At 56.1% G+C, this 26,700-nt stretch overlaps 1 protein-coding gene across 2 annotated transcripts in view; it reads left to right on the top strand.

Moving 5' to 3' along the window:
* The window catches only part of IGSF9 (immunoglobulin superfamily member 9), a 52,508-nt gene that overhangs the window by 1,322 nt on the left and 24,486 nt on the right, over positions 1-26,700 (top strand). For both annotated transcript variants that reach the window (XM_075907210.1, XM_075907211.1), the window contains exons 2-5: positions 500-888; positions 2,009-2,200; positions 18,621-18,773; positions 24,738-24,889. In XM_075907210.1, the coding sequence (XP_075763325.1) occupies positions 831-888; positions 2,009-2,200; positions 18,621-18,773; positions 24,738-24,889 (555 nt within the window). In that variant the 5' untranslated portion in view covers positions 500-830. The remainder of the gene's footprint in view (positions 1-499; positions 889-2,008; positions 2,201-18,620; positions 18,774-24,737; positions 24,890-26,700) is intronic.

A 26,700-nucleotide genomic window follows, 5' to 3' on the forward strand; every position in this document is an offset into this window, starting at 1 on the left:
CCAGGGGTCGCAGTGCTGGGCTGACGATAGGTAATGGCCCAAGAGGGGTTGGCTGGGGGAGCCCTCCCTGCCTGCCCTTGAGGGGCTGTTATACCCATAAGAGCGTAAACTCTGAGAGAATGGGGTGAGAGAGAGGCAGTGAGAGGAGAAGATGAAAGAAGGAACCAGAGAGCAGAGGAGTGTGTTGGGAAGAGGAGAGCCCCCATAGCTGCCGTGAGGCTCTCTCTTTGCAGTATGGAAATGCCCTAGTCCCCTTCCTGCTCCCCCAAATCCCTGGCTGATGAGAGAGGGGCCGGGGGCTGTCTCTCAGCTCCCTAGATCCCATGCCATTAACAGAGCAGGGAGAGAGGAAAGGGGTGCAAAGGGTAGGTAAATGCTTGCTGAGTACTTGGCTGTCCTGGGTCTAGCTGGGGCAGGGACATGCTGGGATTCCCGGCCCCTCTGTTCTGCCCTGCAGGTGACCCGTTCCCTATGGGTTTTGTGCCGGTTTGTTCCCTAGGTGTTTCTCCGGGTTCCTAAAAGCCAGCAGGAGACCAAGGTGCAGCTGGGAGCTGAGACAAGCTGGATCTTGCCTGCACTGCAACATCTGGTCTGCTAGCCAAGGGCTCTTGCTTTGAAGAGCGGCACTTTCCCATCAGGCCTAGGAACGGTGTCAAGGGGTCTCCTGCATCCCTGGTTGTGGCGGGCCCCACCGTGAGGACAGCAGACCCTTCCGCCCCGTCGCACAGCCATCCTCTTCCCCCCAGCCCCACCCCGCCTGGTCTGTGGTTGGGCAGCTCGGCCAGCGCGAGGACTTGGTGGGGCGACACAGCTGTCAGGGGAACTGTGCTATGAATTGGTGCTTATGGATTGCCTACCTCAGCCTGTTCGCCATCAACTTTGCTGAAGGTGAGTGGGTGCACATGGCAGCACGCAGTACAGTGCAGGCTGGCGGCTGTACGCACCAGAGGCCTGACCCGAGCCACTGAGCCCAATGGAGCTTTTCTCTGGGTTGGAATTGGCTTTGATCAGGCCCCAGAGCTGGGGGGATGCAGCAGGGAGGGGGCAGGAATTGTGAGGCCATAATTAGAGCAGCAAAGAAGGCTAATGCTCCATTGGGGGACCATGTTCATGGACAGCAGAGAGTGTGATGCTGCTGAGGAGGGAGAGGGAGGATCCCAGACATTTACCCCTTGTGGCAGAGGTAGTCCCCTTCCCATCAGCCCATGCAACAGGTTAGACTGAGCATTTCCAACAGAGCTCCCTTAATCTCGCTGATAGTGGCAAGTGGATCCCTGCGGGCCCCTGGTGCCGCCTCTGCCCTGGAGTTCCAGCGAGCAGCCTGCAGGGCAGTGGTAGGGAGTTATTCCTGCTGCAGGAGGCCGGGGGTAGAGGTGCAGTACCTCTCCTGCCCTCCTCCCCCCACACACTCTGTTCCTTTCCCCCCCAGCCCAGCATTCGGCAGTGAAGTGGGTCTCTGCGAACCTCATTTGCAGATCAGATGCGGATACACATTTTGTAGCCCCACAGAGCGCTAGAAACGGGGGCCAACATGGTGTCCTTCCATTGTAATTGGGGTGTGGGGATGGAACATGCTCTGTCGGTGTCGCACACACAGCAGAGCCAGGGCCCCAGGCAAAGCAGAGCACCTTTCTCTGCTGTTTGATGAATGGTGCTCCATGGGCTCCCTCCTCAGAGGCAAGCTCCAGGAATCACTCACCCATGGCCCCAGGAGCCCATCCCTCTCAGGGCTTTGGATCCTGCTCTGAGAGCTCCAGGCTGCTGGTGAGAAGGACCCTGCTCCGCTGTAGGGTATTTGGAGCTGTGTAGGGCACATGAGCTCTCCTGTCATAACCTGGACACCTGTGGGAGCATCCCAACGCAGGGCTTGGCTGGCTGATGCCAGTGGGCTCATTAGTACAGTCTGAGCTCCAGGGCATAGCTAGCTGGGGCTCCCCTGGGACTGTGGGCTGCAGCTCAGGGGTCATCCTTTCCATGGACATGAAAGTTCTCTATGCTGACCCTGCAGGTAACGGCCAGGCGGAGGCTCAGGCCGTGGTTGGACGTGTCGGAGAAAGCGCAATCCTCGGCTGTGACCTTCTGAACGCAGAGGAGGCACGCCCCCCTCTCTATGTGATCGAGTGGGTCCGCTTTGGCTTCCTCCTCCCCATCTTCATCAAGTTTGGGCTCTATTCCCCACGCGTGGATCCGGAGTACGTCGGTAAGTCCATGCTGGGACAGCAACAAAGAGGTGCCCTGGTTGGGAGGGGCTGGGGCGGTGAGATGTAGCAGAGCGGGCACTGGTGTGTATCTGGATAGGAGAAGTTCGGGCGAGCTGGGACGTAGTGGAGGGGATGTTGGTGTGTGTCTGGGGAGAAGTCCGGAGGGGCTGGGATGGAGCAGAGGGAACACTGGTGTATTTTGAGGTAGAATTCTGGCAGGGTGGAATGTAGGAGAGGCCAGGCTGGCATGTCTTGGGGCTGGAGGGACCCTAGCTGGGACATAGTGAGTGGGGAGCAGCAGGACAGTGGCCGGTTTTGTGGCATGTGGTCCAGTGGCTGAGGGGCAGTCTGGGGGGCTGGCCCTACCCAGCTGCATGGTGTTTGCCTTTCCTGAGGTGAGCCCATCCCACCTTGGGGCCCAGAGGAGTTTGCTGGCATGAGCCCCGGGCCAATTCCCTCCTGTGACTGTCCTGTCTAGTGGCTGGCTCTGGCTCTTCCTGTGTGTGCAACACACCAGTGCTCTTCCTGCCCTCTCCACTCCCCTCTGCCCCAGCCAGGCCCCAGCGGAGGACTGCTGCTGTCAAGCCACATTAGTCATGCCCCATGGGCTGTGTGCTGCAGCATGCCCAGGCCTGGCTGGGGAAAGGGGTGGCCATGGGGAAGGCAGGGAGGTGAAGGGGTCTGTCCCTACAGCTTGGACAGAAGCTCTTGGCTAGAAGGGGTGGGAGAGTGGGGTGGAGGGAGCTGGCAGCTCCCCAGGAAGGCCGCGAGGGCCTGCATGGAACCAGGCAGGGTTCCCTCCCCTGCTCTCTTATGCCTAAGCCTCCGTGCTGATGTGGGAGGGAGGAGAATCTGTTCTCAGCAGCATGCAGCCCAGCAGCCGCTGAGTGGGGGGGGGGGGGAGGGGATGAAGCTGTGTGCACATGAATGGGCACCCGCTGAGACAGGAAACTCCCTTAGTATGAGGGTCCCCATATTGATTTGCTGGTGGCCGCCGCTTGCAGGGGGACTCCTCTCCCCCCCCTGCCTGGGAACAGGCCTGTCTGGGGCTTGGTGAGACAGATGCACTGGTCAGCTCTGAGCATGACATCACGGGTGTCTGCACTGGAGTGGGAGTGGTTCAGTGGCTCCCTCATTGGTCTTTGTCTCTGCCTCGCATAGTCTCTGCAGGTGCGTGTCTCACTGCCCAGGGTGCATGTGCACTGCTCCATGCAGGCCTGAGGCCTGGCCCAGCCCATGAGCCGGTCCCTTGGCAAAGGGAAACCTGGAGGGGGCGTCTCGCCCTGCACTTCCCCAAACAGAGCTGCCAAGGGCCCATGGACTCGTAGCTCCGATCTGGGCCGGTTAAGGGGAGCTGGACTCCGTGAAGCACAGAGTCTTGTGTGGGCATCATGGGGCTGTGGCTGCCAGGAGCAGGGCAGGCAGCAGATGAAGGTCCGGGCCTGAACAAGCCGCTGGCCCCTTTGTGCTGTGCGGTGGAGCTGGGCGCCTCAGCCTGGGCCGCACAAAGGCTCTTTCTTGCCAGGGGCAGAGGTCAGATTGATGCTGCTCCTGGGGTCTTTGTTCCATTCTAATCCCGTAATCCCAACTGGAGCCTGCTGCTGCTGGGGGAAATTTATCCCGGGAGCCAACCACCACCTGGGCTGCCTGGCAGTTCCTGGGCTCAGGGACCAGCTGGGATCCTGGGGGAAGAGCCACACGGAGCCCTTGGCACAGCCTTGAACATCACCCCTAGCCCCTGTATCATGGCCCCTGGGTTACCTCCCACTCACCCACCCCATCTTCACTTCTCTCCATAGCTCAGGGGCCCTCGTTACAACTCGGAGCTGCCCCATGCACCATGCCCTATGTCACACAGCCCCCCTCTCTACACTGCTCCTTATCACAACCCCTGTGTTACCACCCCCACCCTCTGCCCTTCTCTTCATAGTCCCCTGGCTCTTGTTACAACCTTCCCCCCCCCCACCCCACTGCCCCATTCACTGTCCCCAGGTCACGGCCCTCTGCCACATCCATGCTGCCTCGTGTCATGATGCTGCCCATCAGCTGCATCTACCCAGTAGGTCCCATATTTCTTGCTCCCACCCCACTCTTCTTGCCCTGAGTACCAGACCGTTCCCCCTACAGGAGAGGACTGTGTCCTACAACCGGGGTGAAAGTAAACAGGTGCGCCCTGGTGCGCAGCTCCGGCAAGAGCTGGCTGAGCGGTGGCAAAAGGCAGCGGGGGTTATTTAAAGAACTACCAGGGACCTGGGTTGCAGTAGGACAGCGCCTGTAAGAAATGTTAAGTTACTTTCACTGATGCCTAGAACGCTGTGGAACTGGGCATTTTCCTGCCTGTTTAGGTCCCAGCTAATCGCAGCTCAGAGAGTCACTCAGTATTTGGGGGCAAACAGAACTACAGTCTCCTCAGAGACACGGCTGAAACCCCTCACACACACACTGGGGCTGGGCCCGCCCTTCTCTCCGCTTTTGTGCCTGGACCCCTGGAGGGCTCTTGCGCTGCCTGCTCAGCCCTGCCCTGGTGGGTCACTTGAAGGTTGAGCCTGGGGAGGGGATTTGGGCAAAGCTGCTAATTGGCAGTGCTGGGCGGAGCGGGATTTGGAGAGAAGCTGCTGGGGAGGGGACAGTGGCGTGGGAGGGGGATGTTCTCCTACTCAGAGGGTATTTAAAGTGGAGCAGTGGCAGATTTTCGGGGCTCTTTGCAAGCGCGGAGGCGTGAGCAACAGGATCGTCTCTTAATGAAAGGGAAAGGATCCTGTTGCAGGGAATGCGGAAAGCTTTGGCTTGGGGCAGAGCAGGAGGGCTGCAGTGAAGATTTGTTACAGCAAACCTCCGGGCTGCTCCGAAGGTCAGGAACAACAGCAGACTCCAACAGCCCAGGGAGCAGGATGGGACAGAGCTGGTGCCCTCAGACTTTTCCCAGATTAGGCTGCACTGGCAAGCGACAGCAGGACTATCTCTCCAGCCTGAGCAGGGCTGGCTGCAAAAAAATTGCTGGGCTTCACCTTTTCAGAAGAAAAAAAAATCCCTCCTGGGCCCAAGCTAGCGACTTGGACATCAAAATGCAGACCAAGAAAAGCCAGGGGTCTTCAGATGCCCTGTTTGCAGCTTTCAACATGTGCCAAGTTGGGGAGGAGTTAGGTAAAAAAGAATCATTATATTTCAGCCAGTTGTAATCGGGGGGGAGTCACTATCGTGGAGGCAGGGAGCAGTTGATACGAACTTTTGATCTCAAAAGCTTGGCCCAACTCTGCTGCTGCGCTGGCAAATACGGAGTGTTCTCCCCAGGCTCCTGGGTGAGTCCCACTCCCCCCCCCCCCCCCCCCCCCCCAGTGCAGAGCACCAGCAAGAAACTCTGCCTTCAGAATGGAGCTCAGTCCACCTGTCTGCCTCCTAATGCCTACCCCATCCCCATGGCCAGGATGAAGTAAGGATGTAAATTCCTATTTAATCCTCTTAAATGGGTCCCGTGGGCAATAGACCCAGCGGGGTTGGAGCATCGCCCCGCTTGTATCAGACAGGGGGCTATGTCAGCCCGGCTGGGCCACCATTTAACTGCTGACGTCCCTAGAATGAAGCACTGGCCGGTCTGGAATCCAGACTGGAATCTCCTGTGGCTGTGCCGATGCTGCAGGGCTAACGAAGGAGCTGGTGGGACAGTGGTGCCTCCCATCATGTAACTCGTGGTTCCTCCAGCCCCGGCCACCACCACAGCCTCCCACCACGTGGCTTGCGGCTCCTCCCGCCCTGGCTGCTGCCGCTTCCTGCCACACCTAATGGGGCTGTGCAGCTCTACGTATGAGGTGCACAGAGTGGAAATTTTTCTGCGCAAGCACGCAGCTTAGAGGGATCCTTGGTTCTGTCTGCTCTGTGCAGGCAATTCAAGATCCCAGGCAATTCCCCTGTCTGCGGTGTTGGCTGCTGTCTCCACTAATCCACACCGCCTCTCCAGGTGGCTGCACTTCAGTAATTCTGTGTGCATTAGCCATGATGCAGGTGTAGTGCCATGCATGGAAGCATGCTCCAGTGCTAGAGAGCATGGTGGGCAGGGGGAGGAGTATTACTGGGTGGGCTGAGCTATTGACAGCTTCTCTTTGCTCACAACAGCAACGGCCATAAGGGCACATTTTCTCCCTGCCCTGGCCAGCATGGCTGAATGCAATTCCCAGCAGCCCTGCACACTCCAAGATCCACCCTTGGGGGGCAACTGCAGTGCAGCTGGGGAAAAGTGCTAGCTTGACACAATGGGGCAAAAAGAGGGCAGTGAGGGGTTTACGGAGACCCCTGCCTGCTTCTTACTCCTTCCCCTCCCGCAGCAACCTCCCCACATGCCCACACTGATGGAGGAAAGAGAAGAGCCTGGTTTGACTCATGGAGAGAGCCTGGGGCTGGCCCGTGGAAAAGCTGGTTGTCTGGATGGATAGACCCTCCAGAGGGACCCAATCAAGGGCAGAGGGGATGCAGTGATGAGGGTCATGGGTCACAAGTTGGAGTCACACTCAGTGTGGGGGGGGGTGGAGCTGCCAGGGACAGTTTGCCCAGGACAGAGCTGTGCTGCAGGGAGAGGGGCTGGGAGGGCGCTTGGCCCAGGGAGATGCAGTGGTAGGGAGAGGGGGCTGGGCCCAGGGCAGAGCTGTGCTAGGGGATGGGGGCTGCTCAGTGACTCGCTTGTTCCCATGGCAACTGGCTGCTTATTTTCAATCTTCTTTGGCAGCTGGGGGTGGTGAGGCAGGAGTCGGGGTGGGGGCGTGGCCTGTCAGCGGGAGGTACCCACAGTTTGACCAGGGACATCAGGCCAGGATTTCGGTCCTGTTGCCGCGGCTCCCACATGGCGCTTTCCAAACAGTTGCAGCCGTTGGTGGGAGAGGCTGGATGGGGGCCAGGAAGACCCTCACAGATGCTCCCTTCATGTGGCACGGCCCACCCCTGACAGCCCCCTGGCCTGACACACCCTTGCGTCCACAACCCTCTCCCCAATACCTCCCGCATGCCGCATCCCCTCACTCCTGACACCTCCTCGCGTGCCTCTCACCCTACCCCCGAGATCCGCTGCATGCCACTCACCCCGACACCCATTTCCACTCATACCCCTCCCCCAACCACCTTCCCCCCCACCCCAGTCCACACCTTGGCCTCTGCAAGGTTATGCCCTCTAATGGTTACCCGGTACCTGGGGAGCAGCCCCTGCCCACCACAGGCAGAGGGCTGCTCCAGCCCTGTCCCCACCATTTAATCAATTAACTGGTTAAACTTAACATTTAACCAGTTAACTAATTAAATGGGATTTTACATTCCTAACCTCCATATGTGCTATGCCCTATGTCCATACCATATCTCTGTGGCATTAACCACTCTCCCCTCCCCCCACAGCTTTCACCTGCTCTATACTTTACCCCTCCTGTAGCTGTCAGCCCACAGAGGAGTCACCCGCCTACTTGGCCTTGACCCACATCCTCTCTTTCCCCAAGGCCCCACCTGCCCCTGGATTCCTTACCCACCTGTCCCAGCCTTCACCCCTGGAGCTGTCACCCAGACCCATCTGTCCTGGTCCTGCCCCCTAGAGCCCTCATCCAGACCCACCTGGTCCTGGTCCTGCCCCCTAGAGCCCGCACCCAAACTCTCCCAGTTGAGTGGGGAGAACCCTGCCTCAGCCCCTGTGTGTCTTCCTGCTCCTTTTGGTCAAAGTGATGGCTCTGGGGCCCTGAGTTTTTCCAGCGCAAGCTGTTCTCTGGGTTGGCTGCCCTCCACACACCTTCTGCGAAGGGATCACCCCAGGGAGGGGCAGCCGTGGTTGGAAAGGGGTCGCATCTGTGACCTCCCCCGCAGAGGCAGCTGAGTGGCTCAACCTATGCTGGTCGAGGTGATGCCCGTGAGCAGGGAAAGGCAATTGGGCAGGATACAGCAGCTGCTGGTGAGGCAGGTGCATTTGCTGGGTCTGGGGCAAACTGTGATTCTGGGCTGTGTCTTGACAGGCTGCTCCCTCAGTGCTCCCATGTGCTGCTAGTCTTGCCCCTGTGAAATCCAGGTGGGGACCTAGGGGCCAGGAGTCACTTTCCCTGCCCAGAGGCCCCAAGAAAGACACAAGATCTTAGTGCCACTAGACAAAGTCCTTCCTAATCGAGTCCCCACACTCAGACACGGCTCCTTGCCCCCGTCTCTGCATGGCGGCTGGGCACTGCCATGCTCAGACTGGACTGGCTAAGGCAGGGCGTGGTGTTCCTCTCTCTCTCAGGGCCTGGTGGCAAGCGCCCTATCTTGCCAGCTTCTGTATGCCTATTTTGGGGATGGCTCCATGGGGTTGCTTTGGGGTGGCAATGGATTTAATCCAGACCAAACTGCTGCCCAAATGGTGCCTGCGCACCATGGACAAAAGTGGGGCAGCTTCTCCCGGGCCACTGCAGGAAACTGAATGTGGGGCATGAAGGGGGCAGCCACTCAGCCCCAAATAAATCCTTGCCAGAGACAAGGATGCGGCATCAGTGCTGCTGCCTGGGGGTTATGCCAACCGTTCTTCCTCTGTCCTGCCCTCCTTTCCCCATCCTCCCCCATGTCATTCAGTACTGGCCCCGCCCTCTGTCTTCTCCATCCCCCCAGCCACCCAGCTTTGCCCTCCTCCCCACCCTGCCCTGCCGCTCCCGCCAGACACCGGCGCAGCCAGTGGGGGGGACGGCAGCCTCCCTTGTATCCCTTTGAACAGTGGTTGCTAAGCAATGGGAGGTTGGATTGCTCAGGTCAATCATGTTTTGTTGCCAATCCTTTTGGTGAATGAGGGGGAAGGAGTGGGTGGAGCCAGTGCAGAGGATTATGGAGGGGCTGGGGGAGGGGGGGTCTCCCCCCACTGCATTCTTTTTGCAGGGCTTAGTTCCTTCCAATGGGGCCTTTGTTTAGGAGACTGGCTGCTGCACCAGGATGGGGGAGGGGATTTCCCCTGGAGCTTCTCACTGATTGCTACCCACCCACCCCCATCCGGCCCTGCCCTCCTGCAGTACCCACCCACCACTTGCCCCCCTTCCGCCTGCAGGCCTTGGCTTCTCAGCAAGCAGGCGCAGTGTGGGATGGGGAGAAGGGGATTCCTGGATTCCCAGCAGCCCTGGGCCTAAATCCAGGCAGTCTCAGGAGCTGCTCTAAATGGACCCAAGCTGCAGAACAGAATGGCAGGAGCAACGTCTCCTTTGACAGGCAGTTACAAGGCGTTAGCAAAGGGGACACTTGGGCATGTGCTGCACCTGCACTGGGCACCGTTACAGCAGGGCTGGGATCTGGCTGCTTGTCGCTCCCCTCAGCACCCCGCAGTGCTACCCCTCTGGCAGTCAGTGGCGGCATGGGGAGCATGGGGCACGTCAGCACTACCGACTCACCGGGGCCTGCTCTGCGCAGGGTTAGGCCAGGTGGCAATTAATACACTACTGGCTGGTCTATGCCAGTGCCCTTCTCCATGGGTGCCACAGGTCCAGTCATGAAATTGAGAGTAAACCTGGGTAAATTGAGTTTTACCCACTTCTGGTTTGGGGACTGTGGAGTTTTAGGTTAGTTTTGCTACTGCCTTGCTTGCCACGACCACTCTGCCCAGGGGCTGGTGCAGGGGCAGGGAATCCCAGCAGAATGCTGGTGTGTCCCCAGCCTCAGCGGGGGCTTGAGTGCAGGGTGTGGGGCAGAGGGTTGGTGAGCACAGGCATATCCATGTGCATGACACTGCAGGCGTATTTGGGGGATGTCACAACCTACCACCAGTTCAGGAATGGACATTACTAACAAATGGGCACACACCCAGCAGGACACCCTGCCAGGTGCATGTCTAAACTCTGTGACCTGGGTCTCTGGGACATTGCAGCTAGGTTTGCCAACAGAGCTTAGAATCATAGGGTTAGAAGGAACCACAAAGGTCATCTAGTGTAATCCCTGGCAAGAAGCAGACTTTGTTGGGTCTAGACCAGTGATCACCAACCAGTCGATCGGGATCTACTGGTAGGTCTTGGAGCCTCTGACAGGTGATCCTGACCGGTTTGGCCAAGAGGGGATCAAGCGCAGCACTTCAGCTCTTTGTCTTAGAGCTGCTCCCCTCCCCACTCCCCCAGCCTCCTGCATGCTGTACGGAGCAGGGAAGGGAGAGGAAGGGGCGCTGATGTCAGGGTGCCCCCTCCCACTCTGTATTCTATCCCCACAGAATGAAGGAGGGGACATAACAGGGCTTGGGATGGAGGGAGTTTACTGGCTGCTTTTGAGAGTGGTGCAGGGATAAGGCAGGGATGAACCCAGGAGCCACCTGAGGTAAGCAGTGCCCAACTGGAGCCAGCTCTGAACCCCTGCCCCAGTCACGAAACCCCTTCTACACGCCAAACCCCTGACCCAGCCCTAAGCCTCCTGAACCCAAACTCCCTCCCAGAGCCTCCACCCTGAACCCCCTCTACACCCCAACTCCCTGCTCCAAGCTCAGCTCAGAGCCCTTCTCACACTCCATATCCCTTAGCCCAAGACCAGAGCCTGCACCCCAGCCCTCTGTCCCTGCCTGGTGAAAGGGAGGGAGAATCGGGGAAGGAGGGAGGACAGAGTGAGCAGCGACAGGGCCTCAGAGAAGGGGCATAAAGGAGGCAGGGCAGGGGTGTTTGGGTTTGAGGTAGATCTTACATTGCACTTAAATGCAAAAAATGATCTTGTGATTAAAAAGGTTGGAGACCAATGGTTTAAACCAGTGGTCACCAGCCAGTCGATCAGGATCTGGTTTGGCCAAGAGGTTATCAAGCACAGGACTTGAGCTGCCCCACCCCAGCCTGCTGCAGATCTCCTGCCCTTTGCTTTAGAGCTTCCTCTCCTCCTCCCCCCCCCCCCCCCCCACGCCCGGGAGCCTCATGCTTGATGTGCAAGGGAGAGAGAGGAGGGTGCTGATGTCAGGGTGCCTCCTCTTCCACCCTGTATCCTATCTCCACAGAGCAGAGAAAGGGCACAACAGAGTTTGGGATGGAGTTTGCCGGCTGCTTTTGGGAGTGATGCAAGATCAGGGCCTTAGCCTCACTGCACCACCACCCAGGAGCCACCTGAGATAAGCAGGGCCCAGCTGGTACTCACATCCCGAAACCCTACCCCTGTCATGAACCCCCTTCTGCAACCCAAGTCCCTGCTCTAGCCCCAGGCACCCCGGCATCCAAACACCCTTCCAGAGCCTGCACCTATAATCCCCTCTGCCACCCCAACTACCTGCCCCAGCCTGGTGAAAGTGAAGGAAGATGGGGGTGGAGGGAGGATGGATGAGCAGAGGCGGAGCCTCAGAGAAGGGGCACAAAGGAGGCGGGGCCAGGGTATTTGGGTTTGACTTATATCTTGGATTGCACTTACATTCAAAAAGTGATCTTGTGCTTCAAAAGGTTGGGGACCACTGGTCTAAACCATCCAAGACAGATGGCTTTCCAGCCTCCTTTTGAAAACTTCCAGTGAGGTTAGGAAGTTTCTCCTGAGATTTAATCTAAATCTGCTCTGCTGTAGTTTGAACACATTGCATTTTGTCCTGCCCTCTGTGACAAAAGAGATCAGCTTTTCTCCATCTTTTATATGGCAGCCTTTCAAGTGTGTGAAGACTGCTATATTAATCTCTGCTTTTCCAAACTAAATACACCCAGTTCCTTCAGCCTTTGCGCATATGGCTGTATTCTGTCCCTTTGATCCATCTTTGTCGATTACCTGTGGCTCTTGGATTCCCCACTGCCTTCCTGAACAAGCTCATAAAAAGTCAGTCATTTTGTCAATAAAAATCACATGCACAAATCTCAAATGAAGTTTCTGTAAAACTTCAGTCCAAATACAGATTGGTTGAGATAAAAGAATAAGACAAGTTTATTAATTACAGAAAGATTTTAAGTGATTACAAGCAAATAAAAGGTAAAATACCATATCTAACTTTGCAAGGTAAATGAATTCCAACCAAAGGGCTCACTTGCCACATGCTCTAACTGTCTTAGGCTAAGCCAGTGGTCACCAACCAGTAGATCAGGATCTACTGGTAGATCTTGAAGCCTCTGACAGGTGATCCTGACTGCTTTGGCCAAGAGGCTGTCAAGCGCAGCACTTCAGCTGCCTCTCCCCACACTGCTGCGCATCTCCTGCCCTCTGCCTTGGAGCTGTCCCCTCGAGAGCCTCCTGCTTGGTGGACAGGAGAGGGAGAGGAGGGTGCCAATGTCAGGGTGCCCCCCCCCCTCTGTATCCCATCTCCACAGAGCAGAGAGGGGACACAACAGGAATTGGGATGGAGTTTGCTGGCTGCTTTTGGGAGTGGTGCAGGGCCAAAGCCGGGGTGAGCCTGCCTTAGCCCCACTGCACCGCCACCCAGGAGCCACCTGAGGTCAGCAGGGCCCAGTCGGAGCCCACATCCTGAAACCCTACCCCAGTCATGAACCCCCTCCTGCACCCCAATCCCCTGCCGCAGCCCCGAGCACCCCTGCATCCAAACACCCTCCCAGAGCCTGCTCCTAGAACCCCCTCCTGTACCCCAACTGCCTGTCCTAAACTCAGCTCAGAGCCTCTCTCATAATCCAGATCCCTTAATCCAAGACCAGTCTGCACCCCAACCCTCAGCCCCAGCCTGGTAAAAGTGAGGGAGAATGGGGGAGGGAGGATGGAGTGCGCAGGGACGGGGGGGGGGCCTCAGAGTAGGGGCACAAAGAAGGCAAGGCAAGGATATTTGGATGTGAGGTAGATCTTCGATTGCACTTAAATTCAAAAAGTGATCTTGTGCTTTGAAAGGTTGGAGACCAGTGGGCTAAGCCTAAACTGGCACTTTACAGCACTATATCTTTCTGGCTCAGGGGTGCGAAAAAACACCCTTCCCCCTCCTAGTACAGCAAGTTGCACTGCTATAAAGCACCAGTGTGAACCAGACTACAGTGCTGGGAGCCACAGTCCCCTGGTTGAGGTGAGCTTTCTCCCAGATCCCATGCCATGGCCACACCTTCAGTTTAAAGGCCTGTTGCAACTGCACTTTACACTTTTACGTGTAAACAAAGCCTTACAGCCTGGAATCGTCAGCCAAGACCTCTTCCCCAGCTGAATGTTAATTTCCTTGTCCTATGGGGGTTGTTCATGCCATGAGCAGAGAGAGAAAGGGAGGAGTTTTTCAGGGTTGTTCCTCTTTCTTATAACTCTCTCTCTCTCGCTTTGAAAGTCAGCTGAGGTTCAGGAGAGAGCAGGTCTCTGGGGACAGGAATCTCCAGCTTTTCCTTTGCCAAAATGTAGATGTCTCACTCCATCCCTTTCTCCTGCCAAATTTAACCAGGTGACAGTCCATGTAATATTGTTGACACCTGACTGAGGCATCAGTTTCTCTTTTGATTTGAAGAACTGGTTTGTAGTTACCTACTTTTCTAAACTTGGAACATGGCTCAGTAGTGTTACATTATAGACCTTATACCTTAACATACAGGCTGTGTCTAGACTACATGCCTCTGTCGTCAGAGGCATGTAGATTAGACACATAGGCAAAGGCAAATGAAGCCGCGATTTAAATGATCGCGGCTTCATTTACATTTACATGGCTGCCGCGCAGAGCCGACAAACAGCTGATCAGCTGTTTGTCCGCTCAGCGCGCTAGTCTGGACGTTTCCCCTGTCGACATCAAAGCCCTTTGTCAGCAGCCCCGTTATTCCTCGTGGGATGAGGTTTACCGGGGCTGCCGACAAAGGGCTTTGATGTTGGCAGGGGAGCGTCCAGACTAGCGCGCTGAGCCGACAAACAGCTGATCAGCTGTTTGTCGGCTCAGCGCGGCAGCCATGTAAATGTAAATGAAGCTGCGATCATTTAAATCGCGGCTTCATTTGCCTTTGCCAAAACAACAAATCTACATGGCTCCGTCAACGGCCCATTGCTCATCCTGCTGGCACCCTCAGGCACCGAGCAGCCCCATACTACTCAGGGCTGGCTGCTCCATATGGCTCTCTCTGCCTTAACCCCTCCATTCCGGCATGGGGCGTAGAGAACCATATGGAGCATACAGCCACTTTGAGCCTGCCTCAGGATCCTGCTGGGTTTCTGGCTCGAAACCCCCTGGATAAATGCCTTCCGACCAGAGCCTGCACCTGGTACCCCACCCCTTCGTGCCCCAGGTAACCACCCAAACCCTCTGCACCCTTCCCTTTCCCCAAGTCCCAGCTCCCTCCCAGATCCTGCACTCCCTCCTACACCCCCTCCCCAAGGCCAGAATCCTCTCCCTGCACCCATACCCTTTCCTGGACCTTCCACCTCACCCTTGCCCCAGGTCACAACCCCTTCCTTCACCCAAACTCCCTCTCAGACCGCATGCCCTCTCCCGCACCCCAGTCCTCTCCACCAAGCTCCTTTCTGGACCCAACCTCCATCTCAGACCCCACAGCCCCTGCATGGAAAAGTGCAGCCTGTGACAACTTACCAACATTTTGGAGTGCCCCCCCCCCCATCAAAAATTAGTGCCAACCTCTGCCCCAGACTGTATTTGTGCATTTGGTTTTTCTTCTCTAAGTGTAGCACTTTACATTTCTCTTCGTTTAACTTCATTTTGTCGTCTATAGCCCAGTTCTACAATTTATCAAGATCCCTTTGAATTTTAGTTCTATTTCCAAAGGGGAAACATAAAGCAAGCCCTCCTTGCTTTACGTCATCTGCAGATTTGATCAGTGTACTCTCTATTCCTACATCCAGGTAATTAATAAAGATGTTAAATAACACTGGACCCAGAACAGTTCCCTGTAGAACCCCACTTGAGACTTTCTTCCAGTCTAACATCGTTCCATTAATAGTTCCTCTCTGTTTAAAGTCATTTAATCAATTATGTATCTACTTAATGGCAATGCTACTGAGCCCACATTTCTCCAGCTTATTTATGAGTCGATCATATTGGACTGTGTCAAAAACCTTGCTAAAGTCCAGGTACGCTATGTCCACTACATTCCCCCAGTCCACCAAACCAGTTACCCTGCCAAAGAAGGAAATCCAGCTAGTTTGGCATAATTTGTTCTTGGTCATCCCTTCATTCTCCAGGTATTTGCAAATGGAATGTTTTATACATTGCTCTGGTAGTTTTCCAATTAGCGGTCAGTCTGACTGGTCTAAAGCTTCCCAGACCCTCCTCTTCCCCCCTTCCCCCCATTTTAAAGATGGGGACTAATTTAGCCCTTCTTTAGTCTTTCAGGACCTCTCCTGTCATCCATGAATTGGTAAACATTATGGCCCCTGATTCCCAAGATTTTTTCAGAGCATTCTTTCAGCACCCTCAGGTGAATAGCATCCATCCCTGCTGATTTGAGTTCACTCAAATCGGTCAGAAGATCTCTGATCTTTACTTACCCCAAACTGCACCCTTCCCCTTTTTTGTCCGTGGTAACTTCGCTAGTCCCAGTTCCGACCCAAATGAGTTACCCCATTGCAGAACTTTTTTTTTGGCAATATAGCTCTGTTTACCAGTCAACTAGTCGTTCACATCCCTACAGCACACACAAATGGACACTCTTCCAGAGCCGCACAAAGCTCCCAGCACATCAGGCCATCACACAATCCCTCTCCTACATGGAGGTGGGGCCCGTACTAGGCATTTGTGGGCTGAGAGGAACAGTCTGTAATATGGGATCACTGCCCAGTACACTGAGAAGGGCTTCCCACCAGCTCAGCACAATCCTCTTCCACAAGATTTCCTTGGCCTGAAAAGCTATCAGAGGCCAACTGCACATTACAAAATGTGGCCAGCACAGCCATGCCTCTTAGGTGTGAGGGAAAAGCCATCCCAAACCTCTGACCATATAGCTGACAAAAGCCCCTCAGTAGACAGCCCTGAGGCTGTTGCTACAGTTCAAAGGGGGAAGCGCCCTTATCAACTAATCAATGCAAATTGCATCAACTATTTGTTTAGCCAAATAATTCAAATTTTACATCCATAGTGTATTGTGGGTATAGTGGTGTTGGGGGGGGGTAGCGTCCATTTGTGTCAGAGGAGTGTAGTGGTGTCCATCTGGGTGTGTTAGAGGGGTGTAGTGGTATGTATTTTTGGGGGGCATATACTAGTGTGTAGCAGGGTAGCTATGTAACCATATAGCCCAAGTCCGCACTGTCATAGAAAGGAATGAGCCTCAGAGACTGAGGTGGAAAGGCCAGTGAGGTGCGAAATGAGGGATAGTTGAGCATTACCTATGTTCAGGGCTAGACAAACCCCGGCGAGAGCCACTCGCCAGCCCCATACTACGCATGCGCAAGACCAGAACTGCGCATGCACGAAGCACCAGTGAATGGGGCTCATGGCGCGACCAGCTGAAATCTACTCGCTGAGGGCAAGTAGATTCAGCGATTTGTTGAGCCCTGCCTATGTTGAGAGAGAGTGTGTGTATGTGTGTAGGGATCTTGGTATGCACATCCAGGGATGTGACCATGGGCAAGGATGTGGTTGCATGCTTGGGGTGGGCAGCAATGCGTATGTGTGTGTTCCATGCAAGCATCTGCACACACACGCGCAGGCATGGATGTAGGCATACAAGTCCCTCTCCCTGATAGACAGACTGTCTTTTTTTAATAGCTTCAGAGGGGGTAGCCAAGTTAGTCTGTAACTGGAAAAACTTAAAAAACAATGAAAGACTATTATTTTATATATATATATATAGTATTGTTTGTCGAGCCCTGTATCTATATCTATAGCTACTTCATGAACCCTTGTATGGCTTATCAGGCTAATGATATTACTGAATTGTACTGTATTTGTGTGCGTAACAGTGTGTGAGTATAAATGGTGAACAAGGTGTGTGTCACTATGTGTGTATTAGGGTGTATGTGGGTATACGTCTGTACCTGCATGTGTGTGTGCAGGTTGGGTCGGTGGATAAGCTATTAGTGTGTGTAGGTATATGTAGGTATGGAGGGAGGTGTAGAAGTGAGTATCAGGGATATAGCTCTGTGTGTGTGTGTGTGTGTGTGTGTGTGTGTGTGTGTGTGTGTGTGTAGCAGTGTCTACCGTGTCTAGTTGGGTGTGTGTGGAGCAGTATGTTTTGGGGTACCTGTGTATGAGGGGCTGTGTATCAGAGGGGTAGCAGTGCGTAGTGACGAAGGGGTTGTGTAGCAGCATGCTTTGGAGGTAACAGTATGGGGGTATAGCAGTGTGTATTTGTGTCGGGGGCATAGCTACATATAACAGGAAGATGCGTAGCAATGTCTCGTGGGGGTGTTTTGCAGTCTTTAATTGGGGTAACTGTAGTGTCCGTGTGTGTTGGGGGGTGGAGCGGTGGGTATTGGGGACATAATACAGCATGTAGCGGGGTAGCAGTGTGTAGCGTGGGTGGAGTGCAGGCCATACCTAGCAAAGCGTGTGCACACGCAGTGCACCGCAGCCCCAGCGCTGAGCCAATTGCCTGCTGCGCGCCTGAGCCGATTATGACTCTGATAATAGCCCTGGGGATTACGGGGTTGCGTTTGCTGCTTCTTTAGGGTTCTTATCCTCCTGCTCATGAAAGAGGCCGCACACAGGCCCACCAGTCCGGCGCCCTGCAGCCCCAGACACAGGGACTGGGGGCTTCCCCTGTGCCTGGCTTACAGGCTGCTGCCAAACGCCCCCTCCGCCCCCAATCTCCACCCCCGACCCTGCCTAGCATGTGCACTGGGAGCAGAGAGGTTGGGATTCAGTGCCTGAGGGGCTGGGTGAAAGTGGGGTTGGGCTGAGAGCCAGGACCTCAGGTGGCAGGCAGGGGTGGGGCCTGCTGGGGGAGGGAGGCTGCTGGGGGAGACAGAAGTTATGTAGTGGAGGAAGGGCAGGGTTAGTGGGGGCCAGGGGAGAGTGGTTTAGCCAGAGCTGAAGTAGGGGGTGGCGGGAGTGGGGTAAGTGCTTCCGGTGGGCAGGGGGCCTCAGGCTTGCAGGGAGGTAGGGTTAGCGAGGGCTCCAAGGAGGAGGGGCAGGAATTGGGTGGGAATAGGATGGGGGGAGGGGAGTAGCACTGGCGGTTAATGGGGGAGGGGGCTCCCTGAGAAGGCAGGAGCTGCTGGGGAGGGGGCATGCAGTGCACTGCAACCTGTAGGGCTCCCATGCCATGGGCGGGGATTGGGGAGCTGGGTGGTCCTGGGGCTCTTCTGCCCCCAGTCCGCTTTCTGCATCTCCCCTCCCACCTCGCCACTCCTAATGCTCAGTGTGTGTCTCTGCTTTCTGACCTGAGCCAGGAGCAGGAGCTGTAGGGTCTCAGCCTGTGGCCGGAGCTGGCTGGCCCCTTTGGGTGGGCAGGGGAGGGTGGTGGGGAAGAGGCTGAGGTTGTGGGGGGCTGTGCAGGAGTGTCGAAAGGGGACCCAGGGGGCATGGGATACAGGCTGGCCCAGGCAGCTGCCCTCAGGTAGGGAGCATCCCAGGCCAGGCAGCTTTCCCTGCCGGTGCCTGGCGCTACCCCCAAGCAGCTCGGCAGGCCAGGGCTGAGGGAAAGGCTGGTTCTGTGCTGGCAGGTCGTGTGCGGATCCAGGAAGGCGCCTCCCTGCGGATCGACCTCCTGCGGACAGAGGACCAAGGCTGGTACGAGTGCCGCGTGCTCTTCCTGGATAGACACAGCAACGACGACGAGTTCCGGAATGGCACCTGGATCCACCTCACCGTCAACTGTAGGTGCCCAGGCCGGGCCTGGTGGGCTCTGGTGGGGCGGCCGGGCAGTGGCACAGGGAGATGGGAGGGAAAGAGGCAATGACGTGTGTCCCATCCTCCCCTGACTCAGGGTTCTGAGTCTTGGTGCCAGGTGTGACCAGCTCTCCCCTGGATCATGGCTCTTGGAAGTCCCGTTGCCAGGCATGACCAGTGCACCCTCTTCATCTAGGCACAAAATTTGCTTGGTGTCAGCAACTATTATGGTTCTTAGTCCCCTATGCCTGCACCAGCCTCCCCAGCTCTGAATGAAGGAGGCATTGCTTCCCTAGGTAGGGCCTAGGTTTCCTAGAGGCAGTGCTGTGAGTCCGCTGGGCAGGGCCTGCTGGGGCCATCGCGACTCCATGCCATGTCTCGGGGTGCGAACTGGGCCTGCCGGTGTTCCAGGGGAATTGTGCGGGCTGAACCCCACTTCTTGCCTTGGAATGTGGAGGGGGTTCCCAAACCCTGTGGCAGTGAAGCAGCGGCTGTGATGTGGGGGTCGGTGCGGATGGGGCTGCCACGTGCAGCTGGGGACACTGGGCGTGCAGGCTCGTCTGCATTTGGATGGGGGCTGGGTTTTGGCACTAGGTGGGTCTCACCTACCCGCTATGTGTGTGGAACGCTCAGTGCAAGACCCCTAAGTCCTCCCTGGCAGCCCACATTAGGAGGGCAGAGGAGGTGCCAGGCTGCTTACAGAGAAGCAGAGCAGTGACCCAGCCTCCAGTCAGGCAGGAAGGCACTCGCCTCTGGCCTCCCCTGGTGTTACTTGTGCTGTTCCTTAGGGGCTTGCTGTGGCCTGGAATCCTCCCCCCCTTTCACGCCCTCCCCCACTCTGGGTCCGACTCTTCTCCCTCAGAGACACTGTAGGCCCAGTTCTCCCTTCTTCCTCCCAGTACACTGGGGGCCCAGTTCCTCCCCACAACAAGTGCACCCAACTCTCTGGGCCCAGTTTTCCCTGCATCCCTCCCTTGTACAGTAATTCCTCATTTAACACTATAGGGCTATGTCTACACTGGCACCCTTTTCCGGAAATGCTTAAAACGGAACAGTTTTCCGTTATAAGTATTTCCGGAAAAAGCGCGTCTACATTGGCAGGATGCTTTTTCCGGAAAAGTGTCCGTGGCCAATGTAGACGCGTTTTTCCGGAAAAAAGCCCCGATCGTCATTTTCGCGATCGGGGCTTTTTTGCGGAAAAGACTACTGTGCTGTCTACACTGGCCCGTTTCCGGAACAGTTTTTCCGGAAAAGGACTTTTGCCCGAACGGGAGCAGCATAGTTTTTCCAGAAAAACACTGACAATTTTACAGTAGATTGTCATTGCTTTTCCGGAAAAGCAAGCGGCCAGTGTAGACAGCTTGCAGCTTATTCCGGAAAAGCGGCTGCTTTTCCGGAATAAATGGCCCAGTGTAGACACAGCCTAGATGTGTTTCTGAAAATGTTCATGCTAAGCGAAAACATGCTATGTGGGATCAATTTTTCCCATTAAAAATAATGGAAAAGGTGGGGGTTGTGTTTCAGGTGGTGGTGGCAAAGTCAATTTTTTGTTGGTGCTGGGTTGTCAACGTCAACATTAGATCTCTAGCAACACAAGTCACTGGGGTTTGTTAAAACACAAAGATAAACACGGGAGTGAGCGGAGGAGCACTTTGACCATGTGTATTCATCCGCTCATGCGTATTACTGCTGTTTTCACCCACTTACACCGCCGTGCGAAGTAGCCTGCCACTTAATTATTTTTGTGTTATTTTAGGGACGGTCGTGGTGTTTGAAAAACGTTCCCTAAAAAAAAAATTGTGCTATTGCGAAAATGTGTTAAGGAGGCACGTGTTAAACAAGTAATTACTGTATGCCCAGGGCCCAGTCCTCCCTGGACTAGTCAGACCTGGGGAGAATGAGCGCAAGGCCTGGCTAAATACTGCAGAGAGACCATGTCACATGTGCTCTAGCCTGGGGGGCAGCGCAGGGCAGACACCCATTCAGTCACTTCAGTTCTCTAACAGCCTTCCTGGAAAGCTCCACTTTTCCCTTGCATGTCAATCCTATTAGCAGAGCAGCAGGCAGCTTGCAGCACCAAGAGCTAGGGGGCAAGGGCTGAGCTGCACCCTCCCCCTGCTCGCGGCTGGTTACCATCTGGGACCCAGACCCGGCTGTGTTTTCCGGGCGTGCCCAGCACACCCCAGACTTTGTACGGCCTCTATCATGTTCCCAGCCTCATTACACGAAAACGCGCAAGCACTTGGCAGGGCGCCAAGGCCAGACGGCTCTGATGTGGTCCCAGACTGAGCCCAATTTGGGATGCCCCAGGGAGCCCTGCACACATGCCTGAGGCAGCCCTCTTTGGAGGCCCCTCGTGGACGTGTGGGTGTGAATCTCCGTGTGCCCGCTGGGGATGTTGGCCTGGCTGCACTGCCATCACAGCCCTAGGTGTCAGGGTCCCAGGCTGGCTTGGGTGCAGGGTCCCATTCCAGTTCTGTGCAGCCCAAGGAGCTCTGCATATGTGGGGGGCAGTGAGACCCTCGTCTGGAGGGGATTCCCCTGCCCTCCCCTGTAGGTGCTGTCCCCCGAAGCAGACACAGCCCCCCACAGGGCCCCCACCTCCACTGTCCCTTCCCCACAGAGAAGCCTGCAAGGGGAGCAGGGCTGAGCGAAACCCGCCTTCCCGAGTAAACACTTGTAAAAGGCCCAGGGTTAACTATTAAACCTCCCAAGGAGTGGGGCCCTGACCCTTGGACCCCAGGCAGCATCGCTCATTGGCTGGGGGTGCAGGAAGGCCCCTGTTTATGGTTGTTTATCTTTTCCGTTTATAGCCCCAGTTAGCCTGGAGGCTGGGAAGCTGGAGTGCAGGGCGGGTGCAGGTTCCTGCCCTCCCCTGCAGCAGCCACCCTGCACTTCATGCCTTATGGGCGGCTCCATCCCATCCAGCTGCGAAGGCTTCTCTTCCAGTTCAGCCCAGCAGCCCCATCTTGGGCTGCAGACCCTCTGCCATCAGCCTTAGGGAGCCAGCCCTGCTCTCCACAGGCCGATGGCTCCCCTCCCTGTCACCATAGCAACCCAGCAGCTGCCCCAGGGTCCCAGCAATCCCAGACCCATGGGGAAGAGGGTTCAGCAATATCTGGGGGGCAGAGCAGTCTGCACCAACTGTTCCCCTCCCTGAGGGGCTGCTGGACCCCAGCACCCGGCAGCGAAGGGGCAACTCCTCCTGGGGGTGAAATGAGGGGGCAAAGTCCTGGAATGCAGGATCCCAGAGACAGAGACTGGCTCATTCGGTGCTTCAAGCTTGTGTGCACACCCAGGCATCCCGCCTGCCCACCCTCCACATCCGGGTCACTCAGGCTCAAGGCTGGAAGGGCTGCTCCACCTCTGGCCATTTGGGGGCCTGGCCCTTCGTTCCTTTGCTTTCACGTATTTGCATTTAAAGCCTCAGGGAGCGAAACACCTGGTTCCAGGCTGCACAACAGACTTTGTTCGGCTCAAAACAAGCCCGCCGACTTTTCCCCTTCACTGGCATTTCTCCGTGTGGACACTTTCAGTTGGGGCTGAATCAAACTTTTTCTTGTGTATGGTTTTTCAGCACTGCCAGTGAAGGCCCCAGCCCCTCCCCGGTACAGCTCTGTCCTCGTTTCCCCACTCTGGGGTTGGCAGGGGAGGGGAGGGAGGAGAGGAAGGAATTTTCCCAGCACCACAGACAGGATCAGACTCCAGATCTCCCAGGGTATGTCTACACTACAAAGTTAATTCAAACTAACGTCCGTTAGTTCGAATTAACTTTGATAGGCGCTACACTAGCGCTCCGCTAGTTCGAACTTAATTCGAACTAGTGGAGCGCTTAGTTCGAACTAGGTAAACCTCATTGTATGAGGACTAAGCCTAGTTCGAACTTACTAGTTCGAATTAACAGCTGTGTAGCCCCTTAATTCGAACTAGGGAGGCTAGCCCTCCCCAGCTTTCCCTGGTGGCCACTCTGGGCACCACCAGGGAAACTCGTATGCCCCCCTCCCGGCCCCAGAGCCCTTAAAGGGGCATGCCAGCCTGGTCCCGGGAAGAGGCGGAGGGCTGGGAGGCATCGGGTGGCTGGCTCATGGCGTGCCAGGTGCAGGGTCTGCTGGCTGGGTGCTGGCAGGCTTGCACCTGGCACGGGCACCGTAGCCAGCCTACGGTGCCTGTGCCAGGTGCAAGCCTGCCAGCACCCAGCCAGCAGACCCTGCACCTGGCACGCCATGAGCCAGCCATCCGATGCCCCCCAGTCCTCTGCCTCTTCCCGGGACCAGGCTGGCGGCTCTCAGGAGCTTGGCCAGGACCATAAGAGGCAGGCACCCACCTGGTCTAGTGCAGACATCGTGTACCTCGTCCACGAACTCCGCACTAGGCACAGGAAAGGGGCCGTCTAGGGCAGGAGAGCTGCCAGCCTGGCCACCCAGGAGCAGGTTTGCATGAAAATCAGGGTGGTCCACTGAGACCCCCGACCCTGAGCCCTGAGCTTAGAATGGCCGTACTGGGTCAGACCAAAGGTCCATCTAGTCCAGTAGCCTGTCTGCCGAAAGCAGCCAACCCTAGGTACCCTGGAGGGGATGGACCAAAGACAGTGACCAAGCCATTTGTCTCATGCCATCCATCTCCAGCCTTCCACGAACTTTGGGCAGGGACACCATTTCTACCCCCTGGCTAATACCACTCCATGGACCCAACCTCCATGACTTGATCAAACTTCTCTTTAAACTCTGTTCTAGTTCTAGCCTTCACAGCCTCCTGCAGCAAGGAGTTCCACAGGTTGACTCTTTGCTTTGTGAAGAACAACTTTCTGTTATTAGTTTGAAGCCTGCTACCCATTCCTTTCCTTTGGTGTCCTCTAGTCCTTCTATTATGAAGAACTTTTCTGTATGCACCCTCTCCACCCCACTCATGCTTTTATAGACCTCTATCATATCCCCCCTCCATCTCCTCTTTTCTAAGCTGAAAAGTCCCAGTCTCTTTAGGCTCTCTTCATATGGGACCTGTTCCAAACCCCTCATCATTGTAGTTGCCCTCCCCTCTCCCACCATCTCCCTTCCCCTCTCCCACCCTCTCTCTTCCCCTCTCCCACCTCCTTTTCCCAGTCTCCCCCAGTTTTGTTCAATAAAGAGAGATTCTATTTTTGAACACAATTGTCCTTTATTTTGTACATCAGGAAGGGGGGCTAGGGAGGGGTAAGTGGAAGGAGGTGAGGGAGGAATGGGGTACAAGCCCCCGATGGGGAGGACTGGGCTGGCTCTGCGAGTTTCTGGGGGTGGAAGCTCTCCTGCAGCCCCCCAATTGCCTCCTCTCCCCAGATGGCAGCCTGCGGCAAGTGCAGCCGGTCTGATGGCCGAGTGCTGTGATGTGCCCAGTGTGGGTACTCCAGGCAATCCAAGCCAGGACTGCTTTGCAAGCGGGGCACCCCTGAGAACTGTCTGTCCGTGGTAGGGGTCGGGTCCCTTTAAGCACAGCCCTCAGCTAGCCTGAGACAGCAGCTCCACACTCTAAGTCCTCATCTGATGCCCTGCCGGCACTGCTTCCGGCCATCCTTAACCCCGGTTCAGGATCCACTCTGTGTGGACATGCTAGTTCGAATTAGCAAAACGCTAATTCGAACTAGTTTTTTAGTCTGGATGTGTTAGTTTGGATTAGCTTAGTTCGAATTAACTAATTCGAACTAAGTTAGTTCGAATTAGCGCTGTAGTGTAGACATACCCCCACTCCCTGTCCATAACCTCCCCCTTCTCCCTCCCAGAGAGCTAGGTCATGCCCCAGAGCCAGGAACGGAACCCGGGGATCCTGCCTCCTAGCCCTTGGCTCTGACCCCCCATCTCAGGACCAAGCAAAGTGCATGCCTGGGGGCTGATGTCTCTCTGCCGCAGAACCAACAGGCGTGGTGCATGCCCTGGGGCCAGCAGCGTGGTTCTGAAGCAGTTTCTGTGTCCTTTCCACAGCTCCCCCCACCTTTCTGGAGACCCCGCCAGCCCTTGTGGAGGTGCCGGACAGAGAATCCCTGACTCTCACCTGTTCCGCCATCGGCAACCCCCAGCCTGTCATTGCCTGGAAGAGAAACGACCTGCCCATCCAGAGTGGAGACAAGGTGCAGGTAAGGGAGGGGCAGCTCCAGCGCTGGAGGAGATCCGGGAGTTTTCCCTGGCTGTCTCCTGCATCTGCCCAAGTGCTGTGAACTGAGGGCTCCCTCCCCCAGTAGGCACTAAGAAGGGGCAGAGCTCACGGAGACAGAGGGGTGGCACTGGGCAGGGAGGAGAATACCTCTGTCACCACTGCAGTTTTCCCAGCCTTAGGGGTGAAGCTGAGGAGAGAGGGAAGGCAGGTGCACCAAGGACCTAGCTGAGCCCCTTTCTGCCTGCCCTGGAGCTACCCAGCAGCACAGAAACCACAGTAGGGCCAGTCCACACAGGTCTCCTGCTCCAGGCACTGGCCATGACCCCCTCTGCCCCCAGCCCGGAGACTTGGCAGGGCAGAGCAAGGAACGCCCTTCTGCCTGGCCAAAGCCCTCATGATCCTGACCATGACCGCTCTGACCCCTTGTGGCCACTCTGCAGCATGAAACGGATTCCACCTTCTGCTGCTCCGAGCTGGGGCTGGCCTTGAAGGAGAGATTGTAGCAGAACCCTGCACTGGAATGTTTTTTTAATCCTGAGCCACAATACCCACTCCCACTTGCATTGTTTCTTTCACTTTTTATCCTGCTCCCACCCACAGAAACCTTCAGTCCTGCAAGAGAGAGATATTTCCCCATGCCACACAACGCAACACGGATAGGTTAATATATTGTTTATATAAATGGAATTCAGGCACCGTTTTTGCCACGAAAGAATAAAACAAATCTTGCTTAGACCATGAAACAATACTTTAACTTCTGCTATAAAAGACATCAAGTCTATTCCGTTCCCTCACTTAAATTGAAGTATTAAAACCTTTTTTAAAAAGAAAAAGGAAAACTTGCTTTTCACTGCTGACGTTCTGTTTATGATCAACTTACAAGAGATTTACTGGTTTCCTGCAAATTCCTACAGTCTGTGGTCCCCCTGCCCTCAGGGACTTGGAATACAGGAGGGGGCTGTGGGTTGGGGTACAGGAGGGGGTGAAGGCTCTGAGGTAGGCCTGAGGTTTGGGGAGGGGCTCAGGCCTTGGGGTTCGGGTACAGGAGGGGGTACAGGCTTTGGACTGGGGTGCGGGCTTTGGGGGACAAGGGGTATGTGATGCAGAGGTAGCTCTGGGTTTGGAGAGTCTTGGGGTAGCGTGGGCGGTTGGGACTTGGGCTTTCCTGGGCAGCGGTGCGAAGGCAAGTTGCCTGTGTGTCCTGAGGCACCAGGTTGTGCTCCAGAAGTGGCCGGCAGGTCCGGCTGCTGGGGACGGGGGCATGAGTCTCTGCAGCGTGCCACACACTGCTCTCACCTGCAAGCACCGCCCCCCACCCTGCCCCCCAGGTCCGAGTGCTCAGGGCAGGGGCCTTGTTCCCCTCCCCCCCCTCCCCGCAGAAACCGTATTTGCTGGTGACTACCTCCCCTCTGGCGCCAGCACTGAGTTGCCCCGGCTTCAGCAACTCCATGCTGGGGCTGACGGGAGGGTGCCTCTCCCTTGGCCATGGCAGCTCTGTGCGGGGGACGATGGCGAGATGAGCCTCTCTCCGGCTGCGGCAGCTTCGGGGCTTGGGGAGAGGCATCTCTCCCCACTGTAGCCCCAAGCCCCTGCGCAGGGCTTAATAGCCAATGCATGGGACTCAGTAGGAAGCTGCATGGCCACGCAGCTTAGAGGGAACTTAGGCCAGGGGCGGGAGGCACAGACAGGGTAAGGAGTCTGGGGCTGCCACTGGAAGTGGGAGCAGAGCCGCGTCCAGGGCCAAGACTGGGGCTATGGCGAGAGCTGGGATTGTAGCCACGTCTGGGCTGT

The sequence above is a fragment of the Pelodiscus sinensis genome, chromosome 24, assembly GCF_049634645.1.
Source record: "Pelodiscus sinensis isolate JC-2024 chromosome 24, ASM4963464v1, whole genome shotgun sequence".
Taxonomy (NCBI): Eukaryota; Metazoa; Chordata; order Testudines; family Trionychidae; genus Pelodiscus; species Pelodiscus sinensis.